Here is a 27323-nt window from a genome sequence, read left to right on the forward strand (position 1 = left end):
TATTACTTGTGAGGTTACACAGTCAGAAATAATTATATTTCTAAGTAGTTCAATATTTTTGAGTCATCTCTTCTTTGTCTGAACTTTCAAAGGTAAGCTTTACCAAAGTCTACAGTGCATGGCAGTCTATGGTGAGTTTCCCCTCCTCCACTGTCATGAATTCTCAAAATAGCAATGGCCACTCACTCCCAAGATACTCTTCACTTCTACTTCATAAACTAGTTTCTAGCTTTGCTTTAGCTTTAGAGCCAGAGTGGGAGTTTTCCTGGTTTATCTACATTCAGGGCAGAAACTAAAAACAAGAGGGTAGGGAAGAAACAAAAACAAAAAGCAGCCTTTCGATACTTAGGTGTTTAGCTGAAGGAATCTTTTGAAAGTAAAAGCGTGAGTCGCTCAGTCCTGTCCGACTCTTTGAAACCCTGTGGACTGTAGCCCGCCAGGCTCCTCTGTTCAGGAGATTTCCCAAGCAAGAATGCTGGAGTGCATCGCCATTCCTTTCTCCAGGGAATCTTCCCAACCTAGAGACTGAATGTGGTTGTCCTGCATTGCAGGCAGATTCTTTACTGTCTGAACCACTAGGGAAGCCTGGAGTAGTCTTTTTAGGAACTCTCCAAATTGCCACTCCCTCCCATTCCTGTCCTTTGTCTGCCTCCATCAGTCTGGGGATCTGTATTAGGAGTGCACCCATTTTCCTCCTCTGCTTCCTGTAACCACGTGGTGCAGCCCAGCAATTCTGAACACTCTCCTCTCAACCTCCTATCCATGTGGCAGTGCTGCTCTCCAGTGTGTGCATCCTCAGGCCTGCCACTTCAGTGTACTTTAAAATCCTTACTTTCAGAGCTAGCCCATCTCTTCTCTCAACAGGTCTGTCTCTCTCCCATTTGGTGGAGCCTTTTGTCACAGTGTTTCCGTTCTCGGGCCTCATGTCATGAAGTCCAGGTGATTTATGAGGTTCTAATCACTGCTCTGTAATCTCAGCTCATTTTATTTATTCCTCCTGCTTTGCTAACCATCAAATTTCTTTTTTTTAATGGCACTTTTCTATGTGAGACTACTGGGCAGCTCCCATAATCAGTCTTTCCTATGCTACCCTACCTGTTAAACTTGTTCACAGTTTTACTTAGCTGTTTTTCTCCCTCTTACTTCATGCTCAGTTTAGGACCATCCTGGCACTCTGACACATCAGGGCAGGAATACCACCTCCACACCTGTCAAAAGGTCAAATGCATGTACCCTTTGACCCTTCAATTTCACTTCAATATCTTCACACATTTACAAATTTATTCACAACAGCATTACTTATAAGAGCAAACACTTGGAAACAAATGTCCACCCAAAAAGAGAGAAATAGCTAAATGAGGGTAGAGAGTGAAATAATATATAAACATAAATATAAATGAGGAAAAAAATAATTTAATGTGCTTGATATGAAACAAACTCTGACTGCTCATTAAAAAAGAGAAAGATCTAAAGTAATGTGTATCTGTGCAAAAATGAGGAAAATAATTAATCCACCTAAATTTGCTCATCCATACATAGGATAACTCTGAAGCATACAAAACAAACTGACAACACTGGCGCCTGCCTGCTGGCCGGGGATCAGCCACGGAAGAGGAGATTTTGCTGCGTTACCTTTCTGAACTCTTAACTTATATGAATTGTTGGAGTATATTTCCTATACAAATAAAAATGAGTAAATAAAATAAAATACAGAAAATAAAAACAAGAATAGTAAAACTCTAAGTCAGGCTAGCGCCTCTCGGAGCAAACACAATGATCCCAGCCTTTGCTCTGTACTCCAAGTCCATCATTCTAATTGCCCCAGTTCAGAAATCAGAACCCTTCCTTTCCAAAGTCCCACCAATAGGAAGAAAGTAAGCATGACAACAGCATCTGTGCTGTAAGATATTCCATTTTCTGTCAGGAAATCCTAGAGACTGCTTCTGGTTCTCTTTGAGATATTCCTGACCCATTGGGCTGACTCCATTTCCCAGCACACGCCGGGTCCCTGGTCCCCTTTTGGAAGGCTGCTCTGGTCCTACACACAGCTGCAGGCCTCGCTGCATACCCAGTGCTGGAAGCCAAATGCCCTTCTCCAAGGAAGATCTCTCCAAGGACCGTGACTTTGATAGGTGCGCCACCCAGAGGTTTTCCTTTGTCTCTGGATCGCTTTCTTTCATGTCCCATCCTCCTAAATGTGGTATCACTTTTCGCACTGGTCACTTTTCCTATCATCCTACTTTTCAGGCATAAACCTAACAGACCCAAACATGGGTCCCCTGAAATGACCCAGAACCACTGCAAAAGGCTCAGAAGAAAAGGTACAGTAAACAGGAAACCCAGTATTCACCCATGTCTCACAAGGGTCACCAGTGACTCCTGAGTGAGCTGGCTGTCAGGATTGTATTCGTCTAACAGGAAACCTACACCTCAAAGTCCTCGGGTTTATATATGAATATTTGTAATCACTTTGATACTGACTATAGGGCAGCAGGATACTGGCTTAGGATAAATCCTGAGCTACACAGAGAAAGTTTGTTCAGATCTGGCTCAAAAGACCTCAAAAGAAAAAAAGAAAAAAGTCTTGCCTCTTTCAAACTGTAAGCAATCAGCTGAACCTTAAGCTAAGGGCATTCACTAGAAAAACAGCAGCAGCACAGGATGAGAAGCAACATTCCCTTTAATCATGCTCCTATGCCCTCAGTGACCTGAGCTGGCCAAACATCTCACACAAAACAAACACCTTCACACACAGGACAATAGTGCAGCTTAAGCAGCCCTTCGCATGGCTCTGAGCCTCAGATGCTCCAGAGAGTTACAGACAGGAGTGCTGGGTCTCAACATACCAGCAAAGATCCTGTTCAATTACAAGAATGAGAAAGTTGTTTCAGGTTAGAGGGGCTGGTCGCTGAATTTCACAAGTTTCAACAGCCTAAAAAATTCCTCCACGTGGAAGGAAACCTAATGCTTGTACTAGCAGCTGGGAAGGGCTGTTATCTGGTAGAACTGAGGCCAGGGGCTTAGGGCTTATGGTGCCCCATACATGAACAGCCTAATGGAAAACAAAAACAAAAACTCAGACTGAAAAATAATCCTTCAGAAAAGAAAAAATAAAGCAAACAGTAAAATGACTGCATTAGTGGTACTCGGCCTAGAAGTGGGGGCTCCCCTTCCTTATCCAAAAGAAGCTGAACTGATCCAGCTCAGTGCTAACCCAGCATTCTGCTGCCATGAACTGACTCTAAGGCTTACGCACACACACCCATATGTGGGCCCACACCCACTACAGTGACTGGTTCAGAACAAAGCACTTGAGCCAAATTAGCCCAATGAGATGCAATCCTGGGGAACCTTTGAAAGAGAGAATCTCTCTATGCACTATGCCACTATAGTAGGCTCTAAGGCTACCTCTGGCCACCTTCGTCACACGTGGGAGAGCCTTCCTGAGAATAAGGCTGGTGCGTGCATGCTCATGTCTGACTCTTTGCGACACCATGGACTGTAGCCCGCCAGGCTCCTCTGTCCACAGAATTTTCCAGGCAAGAACACTAGAGCAGGTTGCCATTTCCTTCTCCAGGCAATCTTCCTAACCCAGGGATCTAACTGGCATCTCTTATGCCTCATGCATTGGCAGGTGGATTCTTTACCACTGAGCCATCTGGGAAGCCAAGAACAAGGATGGAACAGAACCAAATGAGACATTAAACCTGATTTCTAATGACATGGTGAAGCCAACTGGATCTAGTGAGATCAGCTTTTAAAACCCTAGACTGTTCCAGTTGTGTGACTTAATAGTCCCCCCTCTTTCTTTTTCCTTCCTTCTTTCCGTGGTTTTGATCTCTATGGTTTTAAGTCTTCCGCCCCTAAGCCTAAATGTATATTCACATGTCTTGAAATATTGGTAAAAGAACTCTACATCTGGAGAAAATCCAGTTGCTTCTCTCTGAACATTGAAGAAGTATAGTCTATTCAATTGACACTTCACACAGATAAGCTTTCAGTCTGTGTGAACTCTGCAGTCAGTCAATAATGTAGCTAGGTCTACATTTCCATTTCTTGCATGCTCAACAACACAATCAGTAATAACTAATAAAAGCTTGCTATCCAGCACTATGCTAAGGACTATACATACACATGATGTCCTTCCTTCCTCAGAACAACTGAGCAAATAGCAAGTATTGCTAATCTCCATTTCACAGAAGAAGAAACAGAGGTTTGCGGGGGCAGGGTTCAATTACTTTTCTAAGATCACAGAGCTACTGAGTAGCTGAGCTTGGATTACAGCCAAGAGATCTGATTCAAGAGCGTGCACTCTTAATCCCTGGAAGATGGTGTCCTCAGCTTAATGGAGATAAATTTTATTTTGGCAACTATACCTCTTACTAATGAGCATGTTCTCAAAAGCAACACAAGGAATATGCCCCGCATATTAGCAGTGTCTCCATCGCCAGCATTTACCCAGTAAACACAAATGTGCCAGGTTTCAGAGGACAATGATGTTTGTGCTTAATTGAAAGGAACAATGTCCATCTTTAGATTTTAGATATGCCTGAATGGAAGCAAGGATGCCAGATCATACGATAGAGACTTAACTTTTGTTATTTTTTTTTCTGATTTCATAACACAATTACCCATTTTACAGATAAAGAAATGGAAGTTCAGAGAGATTAAGTAGTTAACTTGCTGAAATTCAAAGAGGTATTAACCAGTTAGGTCAGTTAATTGAGCCAAGGCATTTCTAACCCTAAAGGCTGCTCTTCTTGTCACATCTCACAATGCCACATCTCAGAATGCACAGTATACAAAAGGAGAGGCTTGTGGGTAGAAACACACAGAAGGTGGTTATATTAAGTTAAAGCAGACTGTTCTGAGCTTGAGCCTGAACTTTATTCAAAACATTTATCAAAAAAAAAAAAAACTATCTGGCATGCTCCAGTCAATGGCGTATGAAGCCTGAGAAAACATAAACCAAAACAAGTCACAGGAAAACATTCTCTAAGAGAAAGCCTGTTTACAGGCTCACCCACAGGAGCCATCAGGAGAAAAGAAACACAAAATCTATGGGCCACAACTGGGTCACTGAAATGCATATTAAAGAATGTCTCCAGGCTCCATGAACAATGACAGGGGCCATCCCAGCACATGGTCATCTCTCGCAGGAGACCTCTTGTGTCCCTCTGAGTCTTGTCTGCTCCTTTCCATCCTTGCCAGCAGCCTGAGGGAGGATAAAACCTAGAGCCAAAATGGGGTGGTTTGGGCACTGCTGAAATCTGCAGCCACAGCAAAACCCGATAACTTGGTATTAACAGATCACTGGGTCTCTGATGTATAGATGTTTCTGGCACTCAGTGGCTGTCAGGCGTGGGGTTGACCAGATGGCCTGAGGCCACACTAGGATAGCTTCCCCTGATCTGAGTTGGGAGGCCACACTAGGATAGCTTCCCCTGATCTGAGTTTAGGGTAGTATGGGTCCTCCCCAGAATGTGGTTTATCGCACTCACCTCTGCTTTTTTCTGCTTCTCCTCCTGCTCTTTCTGTTCCTTCTCCATGCCCACCAGCTTGAGCTTCAGCTCAGACACTTCGGTCATCAAATTGAGCTTCTGGGTCTCAAGAGATGTACGACTTAGTAGCTCCTGCAGGCAAAAACAGATCTCAAAATCATAAACCTCCATGGCAGTAGGAACAACTGTAATTCCATTCATAGCACTTAAGGCAGTCTCTACATTGTACATTGAAACTGTTACATGTGAGTCACACTTCTCTCTGGGACAGGCCTGTGTTGATGGTGGGTCACTCAGGGATTGCACAGTTCCTGATCCTATCCTCTGTGCTCTGAGAGTCAATGTGAGCTACGTTTCTCAAGAAAACACATTTGTCCATAGAAACCATTATTCATTATTTCCAGGTTAGAGAAAAATAGATGGGTTGGCTCAGAGAACAAAATTTCTCCATGTCTATTTTTAAAGCAAAGGCAGCAGATTCTCTGCACCAAATAAACAAACAAAAAACAAGCTAATGTTAATAATATATGTTTCAAAACCAAAGTCTCCATATCATCTCCTGGGCTTAGTTCAATATTCAGCCCAGTCTTCCACACATCTCACTGTAAGACCTCACTGCAATGAACCTAGAAGGGAGCTAGGACATAAAGCAGATATTCGGTTATTATTTACTGAATAGTTATAGTATAATCTTCTGTGATATGTATCTTTCCCAGTAGTCCTGCCAAGCCTAAAATAGTAGCAGACAACAACCTGCCATTAATGCACTTAATAAGCATAAATAAGATGAGAAACAAAGGTGATAGGTGAAACACCTGCTCAGCACTACTAGGAATTATGAAGGATCTCAAAAGCCAGGCGGACGTCCCGTCGTCCAGGGGTAACATTTCTCCATGGGCAAAAAGGCAATGTTCCACGAGATCCCAAATCCTGCCACCCAACAGACACTGGACACACAAGTCCGGGCAAGGAGACTATGATATGGTCCTCAGAGGCCCTAGGAAGGTAACCCCTGACGTGAGCAGGTGGAAAGGACATCCTGCCATGGTCTGAACTTTCTGTGTCATCTTAAGCAACCCAACCCTAGTACAAGAATGGTGATATCAACAATCTGACCCTACAGCCACAATTTCATGTGTTCTGAACCGTCTTCAACTCATAAAACCAAACCACATGAGACACAGATTTTAACTTGGACAAGATGATTTCCTAGGCCAAAGGCCGTCAGTATCGCTGAAAGCCAGGCTTCAAACCGTCCATTTGCTAACCTGAGGGAGTAAGTATCTAGAACCCAGAGAATTCAGCAAAATGAGCTTTTCACTAGGCTGAGGAGGCCAGCTCTTCCTGAGCCAGCCAGATGTGAAGATGGCTTACAGGGCAAAGGTGGGGCTGCTTGGTCATGAGGAGTTAGCCAGATAAGGGAGCCCAGTGTTGAGAGCAGGGGTGGGTGGACACAGATTCACTGAGTACCTCCTCTGTGCTCAACACTGCTGGGTGCTTTACATATACTATCTCAATAAACCCCCACCCAGGGACTAAGCAGTCAACATTATCACCCCTATTTCAAGATGAAGAAACAGGCCCAAGATTTATTGGTCCTTTCATCTACTTGAGGCAATCTGCAAATAGACAATTCAAGTTAAAAAATAAGTTGTAAAAATTAAAGCAGGTAAGGAAAGAAGATGAAGCCAGAGTGATTTTTGGCATAAAACTCAGACCCTAAAGTTCTATTCTTTATTGGTGATCAATATTATCTATATTGATGCTTTTGAACTGGGGTGTTGGAGAAGACTCTTGAGAGTCCCTTGGAGTGCAAGAAGATCCAACCAGTCCATCCTAAAGGAAATCAGTCCTGAAGATTCATTGAAGGATTGATCCTGAAGCTGAAACTCCAATACTTTTGCCACCTGATGTGAAGAGCTGACTCATTGGAAAAGACCCTGATGATGGGAAAGACTGAAGGCAGGAGAAGGGGACGACAGAGGATGAGATGGTTGGATGGCATCACCGACCTGATGGACATGAGTTTGAGTAAACTCTGGGAGTTGGTGATGGACAGGGATGCCTGGTGTGCTGCAGTCCATGGGGTCGCAAAGAGTCAGACATGACTGAGCGACTGAACTGAACTGAAAGTTCTATTCACAGCTAGAGATTGAGTACAATGTGTGCAAATTGAATACAATGAGTGCAAAAGGAAAAAGGGATGATTCTAGAACTCCAGGATAGGATAGGATAATCCTATCCATAGTCCATAGGATAGTAACAATTGCTTTGGAGTGCTGAGAACTGAGAAAATTTTCTTCCATGAGACTTCAATCATTTGTTCAACTATCAGATGCCAAGGCCTAGGGACAGGAGAGTTAAAAACACAGCTCCTGTGGAGTACTTGAGTCTTTTAAGATGGTATTTATGCAGTCATCTATTGTCTAGTGGTCAAGATATAAGACAATATCCTGACCTAGATATTGACCCAATATACAATATCTTGACCCAATCCTACCAAGACAGGTGGGATTCAAAAAAGCTTCAGAAGGTATCTCTCTTGAAGATAAGAATCTACTCTGCTTCCTTTATTGCCAGAATCCCTCTGGCTGTTTTAACTGCCAGGTTGTAACTGGTCATACCAATGTTAAAGTTGACAAAGATAATGTTCAAATTGGTTGCATTAAAGTTCCAATAGCATTCCAATTGATAATACCAGGGCTCTGATTGGTCATACTAACCTTCCAAGTGGACATTTCAACTAGACACACCAACGTCTTAATTAGAAACCTGGAGTTGCTTTATTTCACTTAGGCTACTGTTAGTAAAACTTCTACCTACTATCTCCTAGCTTGCATCTATTAGCATGTGCTTCCCCCTTTCATTATCATCACCCCAGTCTTTGTCATTAATATTGAGAAGTACCATCCTAGTCCCTGAACTCAAAATCAGCCTTCGCCAGTCTTATCCCAGCCCAGCTCCACCTCCTCATCTCCAGGCCCAGCAGTCTCCAGCCATTGTTGTGTACTACGACCCCTATCCTAGTTCCCATGTGTGTGCTTAGTCACCCGTCATGTACGACTCTCTACAACCTCATGGACTACAGCCCGCCAGGCTCCTCTGTCCATGGGATTCTCCAGGCAAGAATACTGGAGTGGGTATCCATTCCTTTCTCCTGGAGATCTTCCCAACCCAGGGACTGAACCTGGGTCTCCTGCATTGCAGGCGGATTCTTTACCATCTACTACCTGACCCTCATCTTGATCCAGAATGTATGTGTTTTGCTTCTAAAATCTTCAACTCTGAAATTCTCTCCTCTAGCCACAATCCTCTGACCTTTCAACTAGCACTTTTACTTACTCAAAACATCTTTAATTTCAACTTCTGCGGCTACCAGTTACTTAATAACTCCCTATTTTCCTAGTTTATCAACTTCCTTTATGCAGTATTTGCCTCCATAGCCGCCGTATACCTTAAGGCTTATCATTTCCATTGTACCAATTTCTCCCAACTCATTCTTGCCCCTAGGTCTGAAGTGTGTTTGCTTCACCAGTGCCCAGTCCGTGCCAAACCTCAAAAACTTTTGCCTATGTTTCTACTCCCCACGGCCTGAGAACTGCTGGTAAAAGTCACTTAATGATGCCAATTTGTTTCCACACAAATTTACTCTATCTAATTACAGCTGATGTTCCAACACTGCCTGGCAAAACTTGTATTCATCTCTGGCTGGTTTCTTTCAGAGATTGTTCCAAATCTTTTCCATTCTCTTTGAGCTCTAAACCCCACCCTATTCCCCTCTTCTCCTCAAATAACCTCTCCTCATATTTACTGAAAAGATTTTTAAAGATCATCTGATCAGTCATTGAACTTACATCCTTCTGTTTCAAAGTTTCCTGGAATCATCCCTTATTTGTCTCTCTTGAATCATGTCTAAGAGAAAGCAAGCCCACACCTCCTTTCTGAGGCTAGCCTGACACGACTGAATGCAACCGTCAGAACCTCTGTGAGGTTCTACCATCTTAAGAACTGTTCCCGAGTTTGACAGAAAACAACAAAATTCTGTAAAGCAATCATCTTTCAATTAAAAAAAAAAAAAAAAAAGAACTGCTCCTGAGCCCAGTAAGTCTTCAGGTTGCACAGTAAAAGCATATGTTAAAAGATACATAGATTCCAGAGTTTTCTTCTGAACTGCCCCACCTGACCCACCTTCCTGTGGCTGAACAGTCCTCCACGCCATCCTCACTCAGCTTGAATGAAGACTCAGGTTACTCCCTGGTTAATCAGTAGTAGCGCTGGGCTTTGTTCTGAGTCCTAGTCCTGTTTCTCCCTCTAGCTGGTAGAGCAGAGTGAAGCCTGCTCACAGGGACCTGGGCCCTCCCTCACCTCTGTACTGCCTTAGAGGAAGTTCCCACCAAGTCTGGGCTACTCTAGGGTAGGGCCATTAATCATGCGATCTGACAGGCATTTAATCTCTCCCTCACCATCAGCTTCCATCCCTCAGGCTATAAACATGATCAAATTTCTGACATTTGAAAGAACCTTCCCTCTTGACCTCCTTCCCCTCCAGCGACCACCATCAGCTCCCTAGCTCTTGGACTGGGCAGGCATACTCTGTGTGTGGTGTGAGTGTGAACACTGGCTCTCTTTCTCTCTCCAGTCCCTTCTTCCCCTCTCAGCCAAGCCCTGAACAGAATAATCTACTCTTGCCGCCTCTTCCTCATCTTCCTGTTACTTTTCAAGAATCTGCATGCCTGTAACGTGGCTTCTGCCTTCAGCGGGCAGAACACAGAAACTGTCCTGGCTCCGGGGACCAATGCCCACACTTCCACTTCTCAGCTCTCAACTCACTGACTCACCCTGAATCCTCTCATCAGTATAACCCCATCCTCCCTTTCCATTCCCCTGACCTTTCTTTTTTTCTTTTTCCTGTCATTTGCTAGCTTCTTTTATCCTGGTTATCCTTTAAGAATGACATTCTTGGATCCTGAGCGCCCATCCCCAAGACTGGAGTGATTTCTGGATTCAGCCTCTTTGTCTAGAAGGTTGGGCACCTACTCAGCCCCACGGGGTGGGATCCTGCTGGGATCTATCCCAACCACACAGCTACTATAATGTGTGGGGGTGGGGGCAGTATGAGCAGGCAGGGGGCTGGAGATGAGAGGCAACGGTTTCATAACGTGTGTTCTGATTGTTTCAAGGCTGCCTGTATAAATGAGAGAAGGCAGGGGATAAATAGAGGGTGGTATGAGACGAGGGTGGTTTGTGTTTCTTTCTATGAAGGGCCATGAAACTGGATAATGAAACTTTAGGAAGAAAACCAATAAATAAAATTATCACCCACCCCCCTCACTTCACCACGATCAGTAATCTCTTCCAGAAGGGCAAATACATCTCCCTTCTTGGAGATGAAAAAAAAAAAAAGCTTCCCTCTCAGAGCAAACGGTCATTTCCTTTTTCCAAAGCTCAGAGTCTGAGTGGGGCTGATAAAAAGAGCTTGCCTTTCAACTAGGCTCTCCTTAAAGGGCCACATCTTGAAGCAATTACCTCCATCTTTAAGTGTGGAACCTGACCCAGGGAGTTACTGGCCAATGATGGAGGGCTGTAGCCAGACTGGCAACCTGAAACCAGAATGAGAGTATGGGCCACAGAAAGACTTGAAAGGAAAAATGTGTCCCTTTGCCCTTTGAGGTAAGAGGCCGAGGCCTTGCCGGGAAGTCTCTTTCAGGGAGAGGGGCTCGTACTCAAGCTGGATTTGACTCAGTCCCCACTAAATCATCTCCCTGAACCTCAGACCCTCTACTTTATCTGTAAAAAGGGACAAAGCACCTACTTCGCATTGTGGTCTGGAAATTCAACAGCAAATGAGATAAACCTGAGGAAAGCAGTTATCTGCCTCATGAATCTCCCATGGGGAGTTTTAGGGAGTAACTGGCAAATCCCTGTTTTCTTCACTCATGACTCAAGTGCCCTTGTCTCCCTGGACAGATTTGTGTTCCACAGGAGCATGTGCATAGCTCTGTTTAATGTCCTTTCTGAGGCAGAAATACCTTCCTTAAGGTGCTCTTTAGGAATTTATGAACTGGGTGCTGACGACGCTTTGCTGTGTTCACACATCTGGGCACACTGGTCCCTCACTCGACTCAGGGGCTGGAGCTGAGCCTAGGTCCTGCACTCTCCTGGCCGTTATGCGATGGTCCAGTTTTTACAAAACTGGAAGAACTGTACTACAGCTCTAAGAGGTGGACAGAGCAGAGTCCACACTGTCATCCTCATTCTCTATAAATAAGAACATAGGTTCACTGACTTATCCAGATCAATCTCAAGTGTTAAATCTGTACAAAGTCATGTCTGCAGACTCCAAATCCCCTCCATTTGTCATTCTCCACCCGTCACCTTCCCTGGTGGCTCACAGGGTAGAGAATCTGCCTGCAGATTCCCACCTGCAGGAAACCTGGGTTCGATCCCTGGGTTAAATTTCATTTAAATCAGTTGCATGGCAACCCACTCCAGTATTCTTGCCTGGAGAATCCCCATGGACATGGGAGCCTGGAGGGCTACAGTCCGTGGGTCGCAAAGAGTTGGACATGACTAGGTGACTAAGCATAGCACACACCTCACCTAAAAGGCAGCCAACACAAATGAGGTTACCTGATGCCTGGAGCTCCAGGTCAGGTAGGAGGACTGAAATAGAGCCAGGGGTCCTTCCCAGTTTCTCCAAAGCTGGACTGTGTCTTCCAAGGAGCTCAGCAGCCTTTCCTCCTCCCACCTCAGATTCCTTATCCTTTCTCCTTCTTGGCACTAAACATGGCTTCTGTTCTTGACATTGATTACATCTGCTGACGGCCAGTCTCTGGAAAGTACTCCCTTTGGCTGCCAGCTCTGTATGAAAGCTCTTCTCCACTGAATGCACTGGCTTCTTCCCTGAAATCATCACCCTCTGGAGAAGGGTCAGCAATCAGAGGCAGAGGAACCTCCCAGAGAACCAACGGAGGCTGCTCTAGAAAAAGCCACCAGGGACTTCATGACCTGCTTAAGGAACCAAGGGGCAAATTTCAGCCCTGTGGGCTCCATATTCAGACCAGTTGTACAAGACCCACTTGTACATTTCCTGGGAACCTTCCTAATGAGGAAGGTTCCCTGGGGAATCTAGACATGCTCAGTGAGCCAGAGACCATACCAGAGTAGGTGTTACCACAGTCAGTCCTAAGGGGTACTTATGGATGCTCCGTTCCCACCCTATGTTCTGCAACAGACTACAGATAAGAAGTATTTTGCCCTCAAACGTATCCATAATCTATGTGTATCTCACGTAGCCCTGTCTCTGTGCTGATTCTGTTTGGTCCTGATTCACCTGTCTATCCCTATAGGTCTTCATGCTCTCCCTTTCTGGAGACCAGATGGTTAAGTGTGTAGAAGAAAACAGATGAGAGCTAAGACATCAGTAGTCATGTACAGATGTGAGTTGGACCATAAAGGAGGTTGAGCGATGAAAATTTGATACTTTCAATTTGTGGTGCTGGAGAGAGTCTCTGGACAGCAAGGAGATCAAACTAGTCAATCTTAAAGGAAATCAACCCTGAATATTCACTGGAAGGACTGATGCTGAAGCTGAAGCTCCAATACTTTGGCCACCTGATGGGAAGAGCTGACTCATTGGAAAAGACCCTGATGCTAGGAAAGATTGAGCGCAGGAGAAGGGGATAACAGAGGATGAGATGATTGGATGGCATCAGCGACTCAATGGACATGAGTTTGAGGAAACTCTGGGAGATAATAAAGGACAAGGAAGCCTGGCATGCTGCAGTTTATGGGGTCATAAGGAACTAGACACAACTTAGTGACTGAACAACAACAAAGAGATCAGCACTTAGGAGAGGGGGCAGGCCAAACCAGGCTGAGGGGGTCCTTGGCTCATAAGTCAGGTGTGAAACTAACTTCCTCTCTCTTGGGATCCTGGAGGGAAGCTGACATTGGTCAGGAGAACAGTTGTGGGGAGAGACAGCACAGTGGGGTTTGGAGCCCATGGATGCACGGGGTTTGGGTTACGTGGTTGAGTATGAGTTTCCTTAAGTCTACCCTGCCTCAACAGTGGTCTTCCAGCTGGCCCAAGGGGCCAAGTCTGGAATCAAGATCAGAGGTCCATGGGCCAGGTTTAGCCTGATGGTAAATATTGTGTGTTTCAAACTTTTTTTCTTTTTCCCATTGGTTGCCATTAAATTGGTTGCCAATTTTTTTTTTTAACACATTATTGGGAATTTTTACAGACACTAATACCTGTTGCAGCTGATTTGTTATGTTAGTGAATAATATTGAAACACTCGAGTCAATAGCATTCAGGTAACAAAAGACATATTAATATATCTCTGGTCGGTAAGATGTTAAAATAGAAAGACCAATCTTTAAATCCTTATATGTGAATTCCCAGCTTCTTGTGAAAACTAGAATATCTAGCAATACTGGGCATCCATGGGCAGTCAGCTGCCACTTCAGACAGGATGTGTGCAAAGGGCAGGGCTGCTAGGAACGCATCCCCAAGGGAAGCAGTGTCCCTGTGCAGTCAGCAGCCCCATGCTCCTTCAGAGCTCCTGGGCCTTTAACAGGAGGCCAGGTTGGCTCAGGCAAGATTGGTCTTGAGGGCTGGCAGAAAGAGGCAATTGTTTGTGTCCATTTTCTGCCTCAATGACATGAGTCATGCCTGCTTCTACCATGAGCCCGGGGCCCAAGATATCACAGTCAGATCAAGCAAGTCTCTGCCTGTCCCCAATTAAGAGGACACTTATGTACACACTCCAAGCTATAGATGGCATTACATCAGCACTGTGGTGCAAGAATTAGCATCTTTTCAAACAGCATCAAGCAGATTTCCGAGAAGCATTAGCACACGCAGAACATTCAATGTGGGACTTAGAGCTGGCAACCCAACCATCTCCAGTTCAGGCACCACCAAGCCCAGCAAACATGAGTGGGAGTGGTGCCTCAGAGGCCCCATAAGAACTGAACTCAGAATCCTCCAGGAGAGGAGTGCAGTAGCACACTGCTTTCATTTTACCCTTGAAGGCTGAGAGAACATGGTCAAAGTTATGGGCGTAAAAATAACTTGGTTAAGTTCAGGAAGATCTTTCAGCCCCAGAGGGAGCAAATAAGACCTACTACCCTCTAAAATCTACCAAGCCAAGACATCCACCTATGGTACATGCAAACCACATGACTGCCACCTCACCCACAGCACACAAGAAAGAAGATTTAGAATATAAACACGATGAAAGGGGTAGTTGAACTTACAAGTTTTTTAAAAAGTCTAAAATCCGAACTTCTCTGGTGGTCCAGTGGATAAGAATCTGCCTGCTAATGCAGGGGGCAAGGGTTTGATCCCTGGTCTGGGAAGATTCCACATGCCACAGGGCAACTAAGCCCGTGCACCACAACTACTGAGTCTGCGCCCTAGAGCCTGTGCTGTGCACCAAGAGAGGCCACCAGCACGCAGAGCCTGAGCACCACAGCTAGTGAGTAGCCTCTGTTCGCTGCAACCAGAGAAAACCCTTGTGCACCAATGAAGACCCAGCACAGCCAAAAATGAAAAACAACAATTTTTTTTAAACATCTAAAATCCAGTCTATGGGATAATGCTTAGGAGGACAAGGCAACCTCCCTGAGGTGGGGCTGGGAGCCAACATTGAACTTCTTGGTACAGAGACTCAACAAGGAAGCAGAAACGTTGTCATGAGAGGGGCGTAGGGGGGCCCTGGAAGAGCAGAAGGACGGTGGTCAGAGAGCTCAGGTACCACAATGGACCATGTTGTGACCTCTGATTATGTGACTGGTTGCTCACCAGGCACGACTTTCCTGAAGCATCAGCCTTTTGCCATTTTTCTGACACGTTCCTTTCCACACGCAAGTTTTCCTGGTCTACGTCTGTCTAGGTTCTTTTTTTTTTTTTTTTTTTTTAAACAGCATTCCGTCATCTTCCTCCCTGGTGCTCGTCCCAGAACTGCACCTTCTGCCTTCTTGAAAATATAATCTAGTGGGTTGTCCCATGCACTCCTGTGAAAATGCTTTTCTGCTATTTGAGATTTTTCCACCAGGCTATTTTTTTTTTCCTGAGTCTTCAAAAGGAAGATTCAGCTTTTAAAAATAAAAAGAACTCCTATTGCTATTCAGATTTCCAGGGAATATGATGAGCAAGAGAAATGGCACACAATTTAAACAGAAAATCAAATGAAGCCAAGAACATGGTAACTTATTAATCAGCAGTGAAAGGATAAACTAAAAACAGTTTCAGAGCTGTTGGAACTAGTTTCTACAAAGACATTTGCATAAAAATACTGATTATTTTTTTTTAAAGTTCCTCAAATGCACTCAAAGCTAATACCTGGGAAATAAGACACTTATCCTGAGACCAGACGTTATAGTCAAAGCCTGTGTTCATTACTATTCTGTAGAGAAATAATTTGAATTTTATGCTGACCAGTAAAAAAAAAAAGTTAGAACTTGGGGGAAAGGATTATAAGCAGTCTTCTAATTGAACCCACTCATTTTAAAATAAAGACTTTCTTTCTTTAAATAACTAGTGAGCACATTTTATGTGCCAGGTACTATACCAAGAGCTACAAAGTATACACACATAAACTTCAGTAATGGTTTATTTTTCAAAATAACTGAAATGCAAAAATAATGCAAGTTAAGGAAACCTATTAACTAGATATATCACATTAGTTCATAAAATACAACTTCTAATTAGCATCTCAACAGATTCTAAAAACACTTGACAAAAATTCAACACCTCTTCCTAAAAATTGTTGCTCATTATTTACAATGGGGTCAGATTGTTCAGGAAGTCAATTAACTATAATATTTTTACCAAAAAAAAATCTTTAAGTGATAGTAAAGACAACAACAGCAACATTTAAAAATGGAAAAAAAAAAACACTCCCTCTATGATGTTAAGCATAGAAAATCTGAGAACGAAATCATATCTCTGGTACAAATATGTTTTGTATATCATATGTACACATAGCTAAAAGGACCAATGAGAAACAAGAAGACATTTAAGAGATCTTTTTGAATGGTAAAAGAACAGCTAATTTTTTTTTTCATTTTGATACATATTAAACTATATTAAAATATTATTTATGTAATAATGTGGTCAATTTTATCAAAGAAAGGCACACAGAGCAAGTAGGGGAAGAGTGAGGGTGGAAAGAGGCGCAAAATAAGCTCACTGACTTTCAGAAACCCCAGATGCCACTCATAGGGCAAAGGCGGTAGCAGGGCTGTGCCAGGACCGTGGGCTACTTGGTCACGAGGAGTTAGCCAACGTGTCCCATATGGTTGGCGTGATAAGATGAGGGGGAATTGCCAGCCGAGAGCTCCTCACTAAACCAGGCCTGGAGAAAGTACCTTGGGGATCTGTGGAACCAGCCCGACAGGTTATTCCTCTCAGGCCTGCCCTTCCCCGCCCTCCCCCTCTGGTTTCACCTGCTGTGTAAACACCGCAAGCTGGGCGTCCAACCGTCCCTGCAGGCAGGACTGGAAAGGAAGCAGGGAGCTCTTCAAGCTGGACCCAGAAAGGGGCTCACCCACACGAGCAGCGGCAGGACCCAAGGCCCTGGGCCTCACCCGCCCGTACCTGCTGAAGCATCTCTTCGGCAGCATTGAGTTTCACCTGGTGCCCTTCCAGACACACTTCCAGGTCCCGAATCTTCTCTCCCTGGGCTTCCACTTGGTCTGTGAGGACACTCACCTGTCCCAAGAGATAAAGCACAGGTTGAGGATCAGGACTGGCTCCCCACACACCACTGACTCTGGATGCGAGAAGAATGACCGTTCTTTTTGGCGGGTGGCAGGTGGTGGAAATGTCCTAGATGAAGGAAACCCAGGTTATTTTCTTACCTGGCCGGGAAGTCTCAGCCACCACCCTGACAAGGTCAGTCACATTTCCGGCTCTTGACAGACTCAGGGGGAAAACACCCAGCAGCCACAAGAGTGGCCTCCGGGCTAGACTCTGGCTCCCTGTGCCTCCAAGGGCTCTCTCGGCTGGCTTGCCAGGGCTTCTGCCACTTCACGTGGAAGCACAATCCAAACTTCTGTGCAGATGAGCCAATGACCTTCCCCCTCTCATCAGGGTGTGAGGACCGCTCACCTATCAGGCAAGGCTTCTGAAGCAATTAAGGAATGTGGGATGTAAAGGGCATGTATTAGCACTGACAACACTTGGCTGCAGAGAGGTTTTTGCGCTTCACAGGCCAAAACATGACTCTAAGTCATAAATATATACAAGCCACACTGCATAGACAGTGGCAGGAAAACAACTGTCTTTCTGAAGAACAGTGAGACTGTCTATTGGAATTGTTAGTTCATAAAAATCCATTTACAATAAGTCATTTAAACTGCACCCGAAATACAGATTGAGAGGATTTTCATAGCCTTCTCTATCAGCAAACAGCCTCAGGACCCTTTTCCTTGTTTGTTATTAAAAGGTGACTCAGAGCAGAAAGAGGAAGAAAGAGCCTGAGAAACCTCTGCCAAAATAAAGAAATCAAGTACTGGTAAACTGAAATCCTCTATAGCCTTCTTGTTTTTAACCAATGGTTGACTCATCGCTATTTACATATACATGATGGTAAATTATTTCTCTGTCTGTAAAGGAAAGATAGCTGGAGCATGAGCCTTAGTGTGAATTCCTTTATGAGTGTTTAGACAAAATTTATGAATTATAAGGCTCCCTTTTACAGAGGAACTAATCTTAATGAATATGGCTGCTTTAAGTCTTTCATTTTTATGTTCCTAAGTGATTAATGAATCATTGAAACATTCCTGGAGCTGATGCATGGTGTGCTAACATTTCGATTATAATCCCAAAATGGCACCTTATCCTTGCTGCCTAACGTGATCAGCAGTCTGGGCCTTTCCAACTACTTACTCTACTTTCAAAACAGTAGCATTCCAGGGGTGGCCTTTGCTCCTTGGGTCCCAGAGTTTCTGTTTGGGAAGGATATGCTGTGATTAATCTGACTGTGAAGACTGACACCTAAAGAGTCTGTACCAACTGTGGGGTCATGCACTGGGGTACCCAGAAGAACAATGCATGGTCTCTGGCCTCCTATAGCTTGTAGGCCAACTACTCATATGACTCAAGATACACAGGGCTACAAATACTCTGAACATGAATATTCAGTCTAAGTTATGAACGGAAAGGTGTAGAAAATTGGGACGAAATATGTAGATTCTAAATGTGACCTTTATTCAAGAAAAATATTTTTTGAGCCCCTACTACATGCTAGAAATAATTTTAGAAACTGAGGGGATATAAAAGAAGAAGAAGGGAAAAAAAAAAAAGATGACAATCCTTGCATTCAGAAGGTACATTCTAATGAAGATATATTAATAAAAGACTTCGGTTTTATTTGCTTTTAATTCTGGAGGCAGCAAATTTTGTCCTGTCTGATTCCCCTTGTTCTTCTGCGGGTAAACCCAGGAGAACGTTCTGGACCAAGGGCTCCAGTGAGTTGGGTCTGGCTGAGCTGCCTTGTGAATTAAGCAAGGCTCTCCCATGCTGGGGGTCATGCCCCTTCCATGGAGCCTCTAGAGACAGGGGTGAGCACGTAAGAGCAACTCTGACAGCCTGTCCACAAGCTCCTGGAGGAATAGAAACCACTACAATGGCCAGAAGGAACCTGACACCCTACAGTCCATGGGGTCACAAAGAGTTGGACACAACTTAGGGACTGAACAACAACAATCCACTTCTGACTTTTCTTGTAAGCAGCTTCCCGACTATGCTAGAATTATTTTAATAAGGATTATTCAAGAATTTGGGATTTTAAAACTATCAACGAGAGTACTTCTGTGTTAAACTGTAGTCCTCTAAACTGCTGTGGTTGTTTAGTTGCTAAGTCGTGTCTGACTCTCTTGTAACCCTATGAAGCCTGCCAGGCTCCTCCTGGCCGTGGGATTTTCCAGGCAAGAATACTGAATTGGATTACCATTTCCTTCTCCAGGTACTCTAAATAGGAATGTCTTATTTCAGCCATGAAGGTTCCTGGTTCAATAGCTTGCAATTTCATGCTGTTTGTAGCAAAATTCTAAATTGGACACTTTCATTAGTCATGTCATTGGGATGGAGGTTAAAATTACACACCAGCTACCTCTCTGAAGGCATTTCCCAGGCTTCTTCATGGTCACCAGCTCCAGCCACACAGGCCCTTCCTGTTCTTCGCACACACCAAGATCACTCCCACCTCAGGGTGTGCACGGGATAGACCACCTCCTCTGCCTGGAATGTGCTTCTCCCAGTCTCCATGGGGCTCCCTCACCAGTTCCTTAGGTCTCCTCCTCTCAGGGAAGTCTTCCCTGACTACACAGTCCTTATCCTTCTTTATTTTCTTCCATGGTATTTATCATCACTGGAAATATATTGTGAACACATACACACACACACATGCATGGAAGCTCGAGACAAGGACTTTGTCTATATTCTTCACAGCTACCTCCCCAGCACCTAAAACCAGTGTCTACTGAGTTGTGGGCATGCAAATATTTTTTAATAAACAAATCAATGAAGTGAAGAAAAAAAATCCTTGGATGCAAAATTGTGTAGTTGTATATTTGGCCTGAGCTTAATTTTTTAAAATAGGGGGACAGGAGAAATAAAAAGATTGGAAGAAAAAGCCAACGTGTTAAATTCTTTTTGATGTCCCAAAGTTTCTAAAATAATCGTATATTCTATCAATACTTCCATTCATAAAATAAAGTGAAATGAATAAAGAAATAAGGTAAAATAGAAGGGAAAAAGCCAAACATACTGTAGCCTCTAAACACTAGTACGAACTCTAAGCTAAGGCCCACAGTCTAGGGAGAGGCCCAGAATCCTACACCTGCCTCCTCCCTTCTGTTCCACTATCAGTCTTAACCACCACCCTCCAAGCTTTTTAGGAGCTGGGATTAGGATATTAGTCTTATTATTCTCCAAATCATCAGTCACAGTGTCTGATGCGTGAACAGCACTCAGCTTTTCAGAATGCGAAGCAAGTTTTCAGACCCGAAACTATCTTTGACTCTTTGTTTCTGAAAAGTTGTGGAGTTCCTTTCTTCGAAGTAAAGAATCCGCCTGCAATGCGGGAGACCTGGGTTCTATCCCTGGGTTGGGAGGATCCCCTGGAGAAGGGAACATCTACCCACTCCAGTATTCTGGCCTGGAGAATTCCACGGACTATAGTTCATAGGGTTGCAAAGAGTCAGGCATGACTGAGTGACTTTCACTTTCACTTTTCTTCAAAGTAAGAGAGTCACCAAAGGCTTATTAACCCATGTTAACAGCTCCAGGGGGGTTGGGCTCAAAGTGATCAGTTTGGATCCAACTTCAGATGAATTGAGACTGATCCTGTACACATCCATCCTTGGGCTTTTAAAGAGGCTTTATTTTACTAATGCCATGGAGACACATCTTATCTCCTTTGCAAGACTCCTGGAGGACAGGGCCCCATTTAATCAGCCTGGTCATAGAGCTTCCAGTGCATAGAGGCAAGTACTCTCATCAGATCAGATCAGATCAGATCAGTAGCTCAGTCGTGTCCGACTCTTTGCGACCCCATGAATCGCAGCACGCCAGGCCTCCCCGTCTGTGATAAATAAATGAATCCATTCACAGCCTCCCAGAGCCAAGGTCAGAGTTAAACTGTGTCCCCAGTTACTTTCTGCTTTGTTTCAGGAAAAGTCTTTTGAGAAACATACACTCTGGGAACAGGAGATACCCCACAGAGAAAACCCTTAGTACTTCCCTCCCACTTAAAGCAGCTACTGCAATGTGGGAGTTGGAGGTAACAGAACAAAGTGATTCCCACCAGAAAGGACTCACCTGTAATATGAGGGACTCCTTATCTCCTTCTAGGCGTGCTAAGCGTTCCTGATACGTTTCATTACCGGCAGCACTGTGGTGATTTACCTGGGACTAAAGGGGAAAAGGAAAAAATACACACTTAAAAGGCTGGCAAAACATCTTACCAACTTCCAAATGAAGTATGCAACTGGTGAAGACAGTTTCACTGATTATCTATGCAAAACAACCCACCTCAACAGGAAACCACAAGATGTCGAAACCACTTCAACGAGGACCAGACTAGATGCCAGCGATAGGTGTGCCATGAAAGTTGGCAAAACCACCCCCTGGATGACCTCACCTTTGGCTAGAGAGGCTTTCATGAACTCCAGACTCGGCGGTGCTTGACATGACTGGGCGTGTTGGGTCTGGTTTGGTTGGAGGCACAGCCTGCCAGCTGCACCAACAGCAATAAGGGTCCGCCTCTTTGAGGAGACCAGGGAGCTAATACCATTCACCAAGGAACCATATGGGAACAACTCCGGAACAGACCTCCTCTCCTGACTCTCCTGCCAGGGTTCTCCAAAGCCGAGACACACCTTACAGCATGCAGATCCATCCTGAACATTGCAGAGAGCATGAAGGATGAGGGATGTCAACTGCAAGGCTCTTCATCCACTCACATGTTCCCTTCTGGGAATGGACAATCCCACCCCTCAATAAGGGCTGTGACAGCCAGGGTAGCACATGGAGTTGCTGCAGTGCTAGAGCTGAGAAGAGTAAGCCAAGATGAAACATCCTGAGAAGAACCCAAATGACAGCCAGAGGGATCTCCAGGGCCAAGCAGAAGGAAAACACAGGAAATACAAAGAAGCCAGAAACCATGGAAATCAGAGGTGAGGGAGGTTTGATACAGCAAAGGAGAGGCAAATCTAATAAAATGTCTTGAGCTAGAGACAGGAGCTGCAGTCACTTTCTGGGTGTGTCTGCCCTGGTTGTAGGCAGGGAGGAGGGAGGTGGCTGCTAATGGAACTAAAGTGGACCAGCATCTCCCACACACCCTTCCTTCACAATGAATTTAAGGCCCAAATCAGAACCACATTCCAACCTTCAGACTGCACTTTCCAATCCTCTTTCATTAAGAAGAGACATCACCTTCCTTCCCTTGTCCTGTCCCTTCCCCAGTGCACTGCCTAGGTGAGGGCAGGTGGTGGAGCCAGGCCTGGCTCTAAAAAAGAAACAGGGAACAAGAATTCTTTATTCAAGCCTTGGAGTGTCACTTGTGAGAGAAGCACCAGCTGTTTGTTGAAGGTACAGTGGGCGGGCGAGCTCAGGGGCCATTTCCCAGGGCGGCTGTGCCAGACACAGGCCAGACAGACAGGGCACCCCTGCCACTGCCTCTTCCTCCAGCTCCTCTCCAGTCTGCATCTTGTCCATTGTTACGGACGCTCTTTCATATCATAAACAAAGGGCCTTGACAATCACCAAAGGCTTCTCTGTGTTGACAGCAGTTTACTATTATTCCATTAATCCATATTCCAGTCATCACATGGTCAAACACTGACTAGTATCCAAAGATATAATTATAACCAACTTTTTCTCAGAACCTAACGAGAGAGGAAAATAGTTCTTAACAGCAGGGCAATTGCTTCTATGTCCAAGAACTCACATGATGGCGATTTTCAGAGGAGAGAGAAAATGGGAAGGACCCAAGGCATCCAAGTGAAGCTGTGCATGTCCAAACCCAGTGCCAAAGTCAGCACGTGCACAGGGCCACCAGCACTGGCACCTGCCACTTGTCCCGCAGGAGGTGAAGAGAAGGCTCCTTCCACAAGACTCCAGTAAACTACCTCACCACCCGGGCCTCTGTCAGATGCAGTGGTGTGTTCATGCAGTAAAAGATCTACACACAATCACCCAGAGAAGCAGCTAGTTGACAAAAAAAAAGTCAGGAAGTTGACATCGTAAATTCAGTTAATACACAAACTGCATGCACAGAGTCATAGAAGTAGATTTTAAAAAAAAGATCTGAATCCACTCTAGCAGCCAATGGGAAAAGGGAAGCACAATTGACTTAAAAGATGCACAGATTAGTATGAGAAATTCCAGGTGACTCTAGGAGAAGAGCAACTCTTCCTAAGGAAGGGAGAAACTTCCCTTCTTTTCACAGAGAGACTCTGTGTAGTGGGATAAATAATATTCATGGTGATAGCCTCACAATAAACAGAGCCAAGCAGAACTCACTGCTCTCCTACGATGCTCTCAAATAGGTCAAAGGTTAGTAAATTCATGGGCCAGAGATCGAAACAATTCCATGGAAACCAATACAATGTGGTCCAAGCACTGTGCTCTAGACCCAAAGCAGGCAGTAAGGCAGAGATCACCATGTGCCAGGCACTGTTGAGACCACTTTACATTTACTAATTCATTTAATCCTTCCCACAACTCTGCTGCTGCTGCTAAGTCGATTCAGTCATGTCCGACTCTGTGTGACCCCATAGACGGCAGCCCGCCAGGCTCTGCCATCCCCAGGATTCTCCAGACAAGAACACTGGAGTGGGTTGCCATTTCCTTCTCCAATGCATGAAAGCAAAAAGTGAAAGTGAAGTCGCTCAGTCGTGTCCGACCCTCAGCGACCCCATGGACTGCAGCCCTCCAGGCTCCTCCATCCATGGGATTTTTCCAGGCAAGAGTACTGGAGTGGGGTGCCATTGCCTTCTCCTATAGATTAGGTTAGTAATTCTAATTCCCAAGGAGTTATGAAGTGGTCAAAGAGACTGAAAAGTTTAACCGAGAAAAGAGAGTTCGGTCCACATACTTTGCCCATTTCTGGTCAGTTCCAGAAGGAGACATTGGGTGCCTCTTGGCATTGGCAGGTCAGTATAAACCCGCGACAGGTTTCTGCCATAAGCCGTATGAGATCACCGTGGAACCGCAGAGCAGGGCTCCTCACAACTCTGCTAACAGGGTGCTATTTGTATTCTAATTTTACACTGAAAGAAACTGCCGTGCAAAATGTATGGACAAGGCACAAATGGATTATTTGTCTAAGTTACTACATATTAAATAAGTAAGCTCTCTGTTATAGCTTAATTGAGGAGCAGATCAGTATAAATTTTGTTTCATACATTGGGATTGTATGAAAGTTCACTTAAAGTACAATATTTAAAAATGCTCTATGAACCTAAATATTCTTTAATAGAGAAGTGGATTAAAAAAAAAAAACTACAGTTCACCCATATTATGTACAACTTGTAGCATCTTAACATATGAGGCAGGTATTTACGAACCATCCTACAAATAAAAGACATACTGGATAGTGAAAGTAGCAAGATTCAAAGAATCATACAGTGTGATACTAGAAAAAATACTATGCAGGGACTTCCCTGGTGGTTCAGTGGCTGAAACTCTGGGCTCCCAATGCAGGGGACCCAGGTTCGATCTCTGGGCAGGGAATTAGATCCCACATGCTGCAACTAAGACCAGGCACAGCCAAATAAAATAAATATTAAAAAAAATTACTATCCAGTTCCATAAGTATTGATATATGTATGAAAATAAATCAACTGTCTGGAAGGTTACAGAACAACCCTTAACAGTGCTCTCTTCTGGGGAAATTTCTGGGCTATGAATAGCTAAGACTGGGAGGTTTGGTCAAGATTGGTTTTTACTTTAACCACAATAATTGAGCTTTTTACAAAAATATATTTACACAAGTAATTAAAATACATTTCAAAAGCTAGAAGCACTGTTTGAGAAACTAGAAGAGTAGTTCTAGGAGCTTTTTTCCTCCCCCAACAGACTTGAGTGGCTTCCCAGGTGGCACAGTGGTAAAGAACCTACCTGCCAATGCAGGAGACCTAAGAACCACCGGTTCAATCCCTGGGTCAGGAAGATATCCTGAAGGAGGAAATGGCAACCACTATTCTTGCCTGGAGAATCCCATCAGAGGAGCCTGGCGGGCTATAGTCCATAGGGTCTCAGAGCTGGACTCGACTGAAGCAACTGAGCACACACACAGCGGACCTGAGGGGCATGTCCTCTGCTGGCAGCCTGCCCGTGTAACTGCTGCTCATGGCAGGAAAGTCCTTCCCTCGACCCAAGTCACCATTCTAGAGGAACAGGGCATCTTCCTCTCATATAGTATGCAAAAGTCACTGTTCTTCTCCAGCAAGTTTTTAAAAGGTATTAAATAAACAGCAGTGAGACAATGTCCCAGACAGAAGTCTGCTGTATTATCATCCTTTGCTTTTGGTAAAGTTCAAAGTCCTATGTTTTCTCTTCCACATAAGGTTGACAGCTCTCAGAAAAACTGCACACAAACCTTAACCAGGCACAGACCAGGATAAAATACCACTTCTACTTGAAGAACCTGGAAAGCATCAGAAAACAGGGCCAAGAAGATTACTTTAGAATCACCTTATTGAATGCCAACACTTATCAGCCAAAGGTGTGGATTTGAGCTTTAGTGAATAAATGCATTCTGCCTTCCAATAATTAAGCAATAAGTTCAGTCACTTGTTGGCATCATTCTTGGATTATAAAATGTCAGTACCATCAGGGCATTAAAAAGCCAGATGGCTATGAAAATTATTGAAAAACAATTAAAAAGACAGAGTTGGGACACAACTCTGTTTTGCCACACTTTAAGAAGAGCTTGCTTGTCCGAGGGTACACCTGCTTCCTTAATTATAACAGTGGCATTGTGGTAGAAGGTTTGGATCAATACTGAGATCATCAACTGGATCCCTGAGTGATTCCAAGGTTTGGGAGTCTCTGAAAAGTCTGGTCCATATTCTCTATTAGGTAAATCGGTGGTAGAGCAGTTGCCCAGCTCTCCATGCATGAAGTCAGAGAGAGAGAACCATGTCAACATTCCAGTGAGGAGGAGAAAGTCACACTGAATTCTGAAGGAATCTAATAGAAAATGCTAAGTTTCTATTTCTCCCCATCTGGGACAGCAAGTGATCTAAAGAGAGTTCTGTACAGTTCTATCCTATTAAGGATGCTCATCCCATTGATGAATATAATTTTTTTAAAAAAAGAGGTCATTGTTCAACTCATTGTTAGCCCCTAGGCTGGATCTATACAATGAAATTCTGATGTACTAAGGTGTACTACACATATATTTGATCAAATTTTCTCCTCTTCTCTTTTGATGGTTATTTCTACAAATGTGACAGAGGGGAAAACTGAATCTTCTCATCCAAACTTTCCATGACTATAGCTATTCTTAAAACTACAATTCATGTTAGTTACCTGATATAATGTTTTGTGGGACCAAGAGATATCGTGAAGGCACGGGGCCTGTGTATCCTGCGGAAGCGAAGCGGCAACTGCAGATTGCCGCTGCCATTCCTCTCGCATCTCTTACTGAGGGATGCCACAGTGACATATACACCCTCTCATATCACAGCAATGAATCAGCACGGGTGTTCTTGTGTGTATATTGTCAATAGTACAGAAACTTTAGCCAAGACTATTGAAGCCAAGCCACCTTTGCTTCTATCAAAGCTTTGCTATCAAGAAGCTCAGCAAAGTCTTGGATAAAGGAATCCATCCTGTAAAACCCAGATCTCTCCAAGGGAAATATAAAACACAACTCAGGAATACCACATCTTCCCCAGATGCTCAACATCTCTAACAGAGAAATGCAAATCAAAATTACAATGAGGACTTCCCTAGTGGTTCAGTGGTTAAGAATCTTTTTGCCAATGCAGGGGACATGGATTTGATTCCTGCTCTGGGAAGATCCCACATACCACGGGGCAACTAAGCTCGTGTGCCACAACTACCGAGTCCCCGTGCCCTCAGCAAGTGAAGCTGCTGCAATGAGAAGTCCATGCACTGCAACTGGAGAGTAGCCCTGGCGCACCGTAACTAGAGAAAACCTGGGCACAGCAACAAAGACCCAGCACAGGCTTAAATAAATCAATAAAATTTAAAAAGAAAAAAACAATGAGGCACCACCTTACACTGGTCAGAATGACCATCACCAAAAAGTCTACAAATAATAAATGCTGGAG

General features: G+C 44.2%; 1 protein-coding gene across 17 annotated transcripts in view; it reads right to left on the reverse strand.

Moving 5' to 3' along the window:
* PPFIBP2 (PPFIA binding protein 2) overlaps window positions 1–27323 on the reverse strand; it is a 166731-nt gene that overhangs the window by 57144 nt on the left and 82264 nt on the right. For 14 of the 17 annotated variants that reach the window (XM_024975813.2, XM_024975822.2, XM_024975820.2 and 11 more), the window contains 3 exons: window positions 21337–21429; window positions 17110–17223; window positions 5502–5633 (listed from right to left, as the gene is read on the reverse strand). In XM_024975813.2, the coding sequence (XP_024831581.1) occupies window positions 5502–5633; window positions 17110–17223; window positions 21337–21429 (339 nt within the window). Of the gene's footprint in view, window positions 1–5501; window positions 5634–9689; window positions 10538–12131; window positions 12546–17109; window positions 17224–17372; window positions 17542–21336; window positions 21430–27323 lie in introns of those variants that run through there. The other 3 variants (XM_024975832.2, XM_024975827.2, XM_024975826.2) reach the window with 3 other exon arrangements.

This window comes from Bos taurus, chromosome 15, assembly GCF_002263795.3.
Source record: "Bos taurus isolate L1 Dominette 01449 registration number 42190680 breed Hereford chromosome 15, ARS-UCD2.0, whole genome shotgun sequence".
NCBI classification, from domain to species: Eukaryota; Metazoa; Chordata; class Mammalia; order Artiodactyla; family Bovidae; genus Bos; species Bos taurus.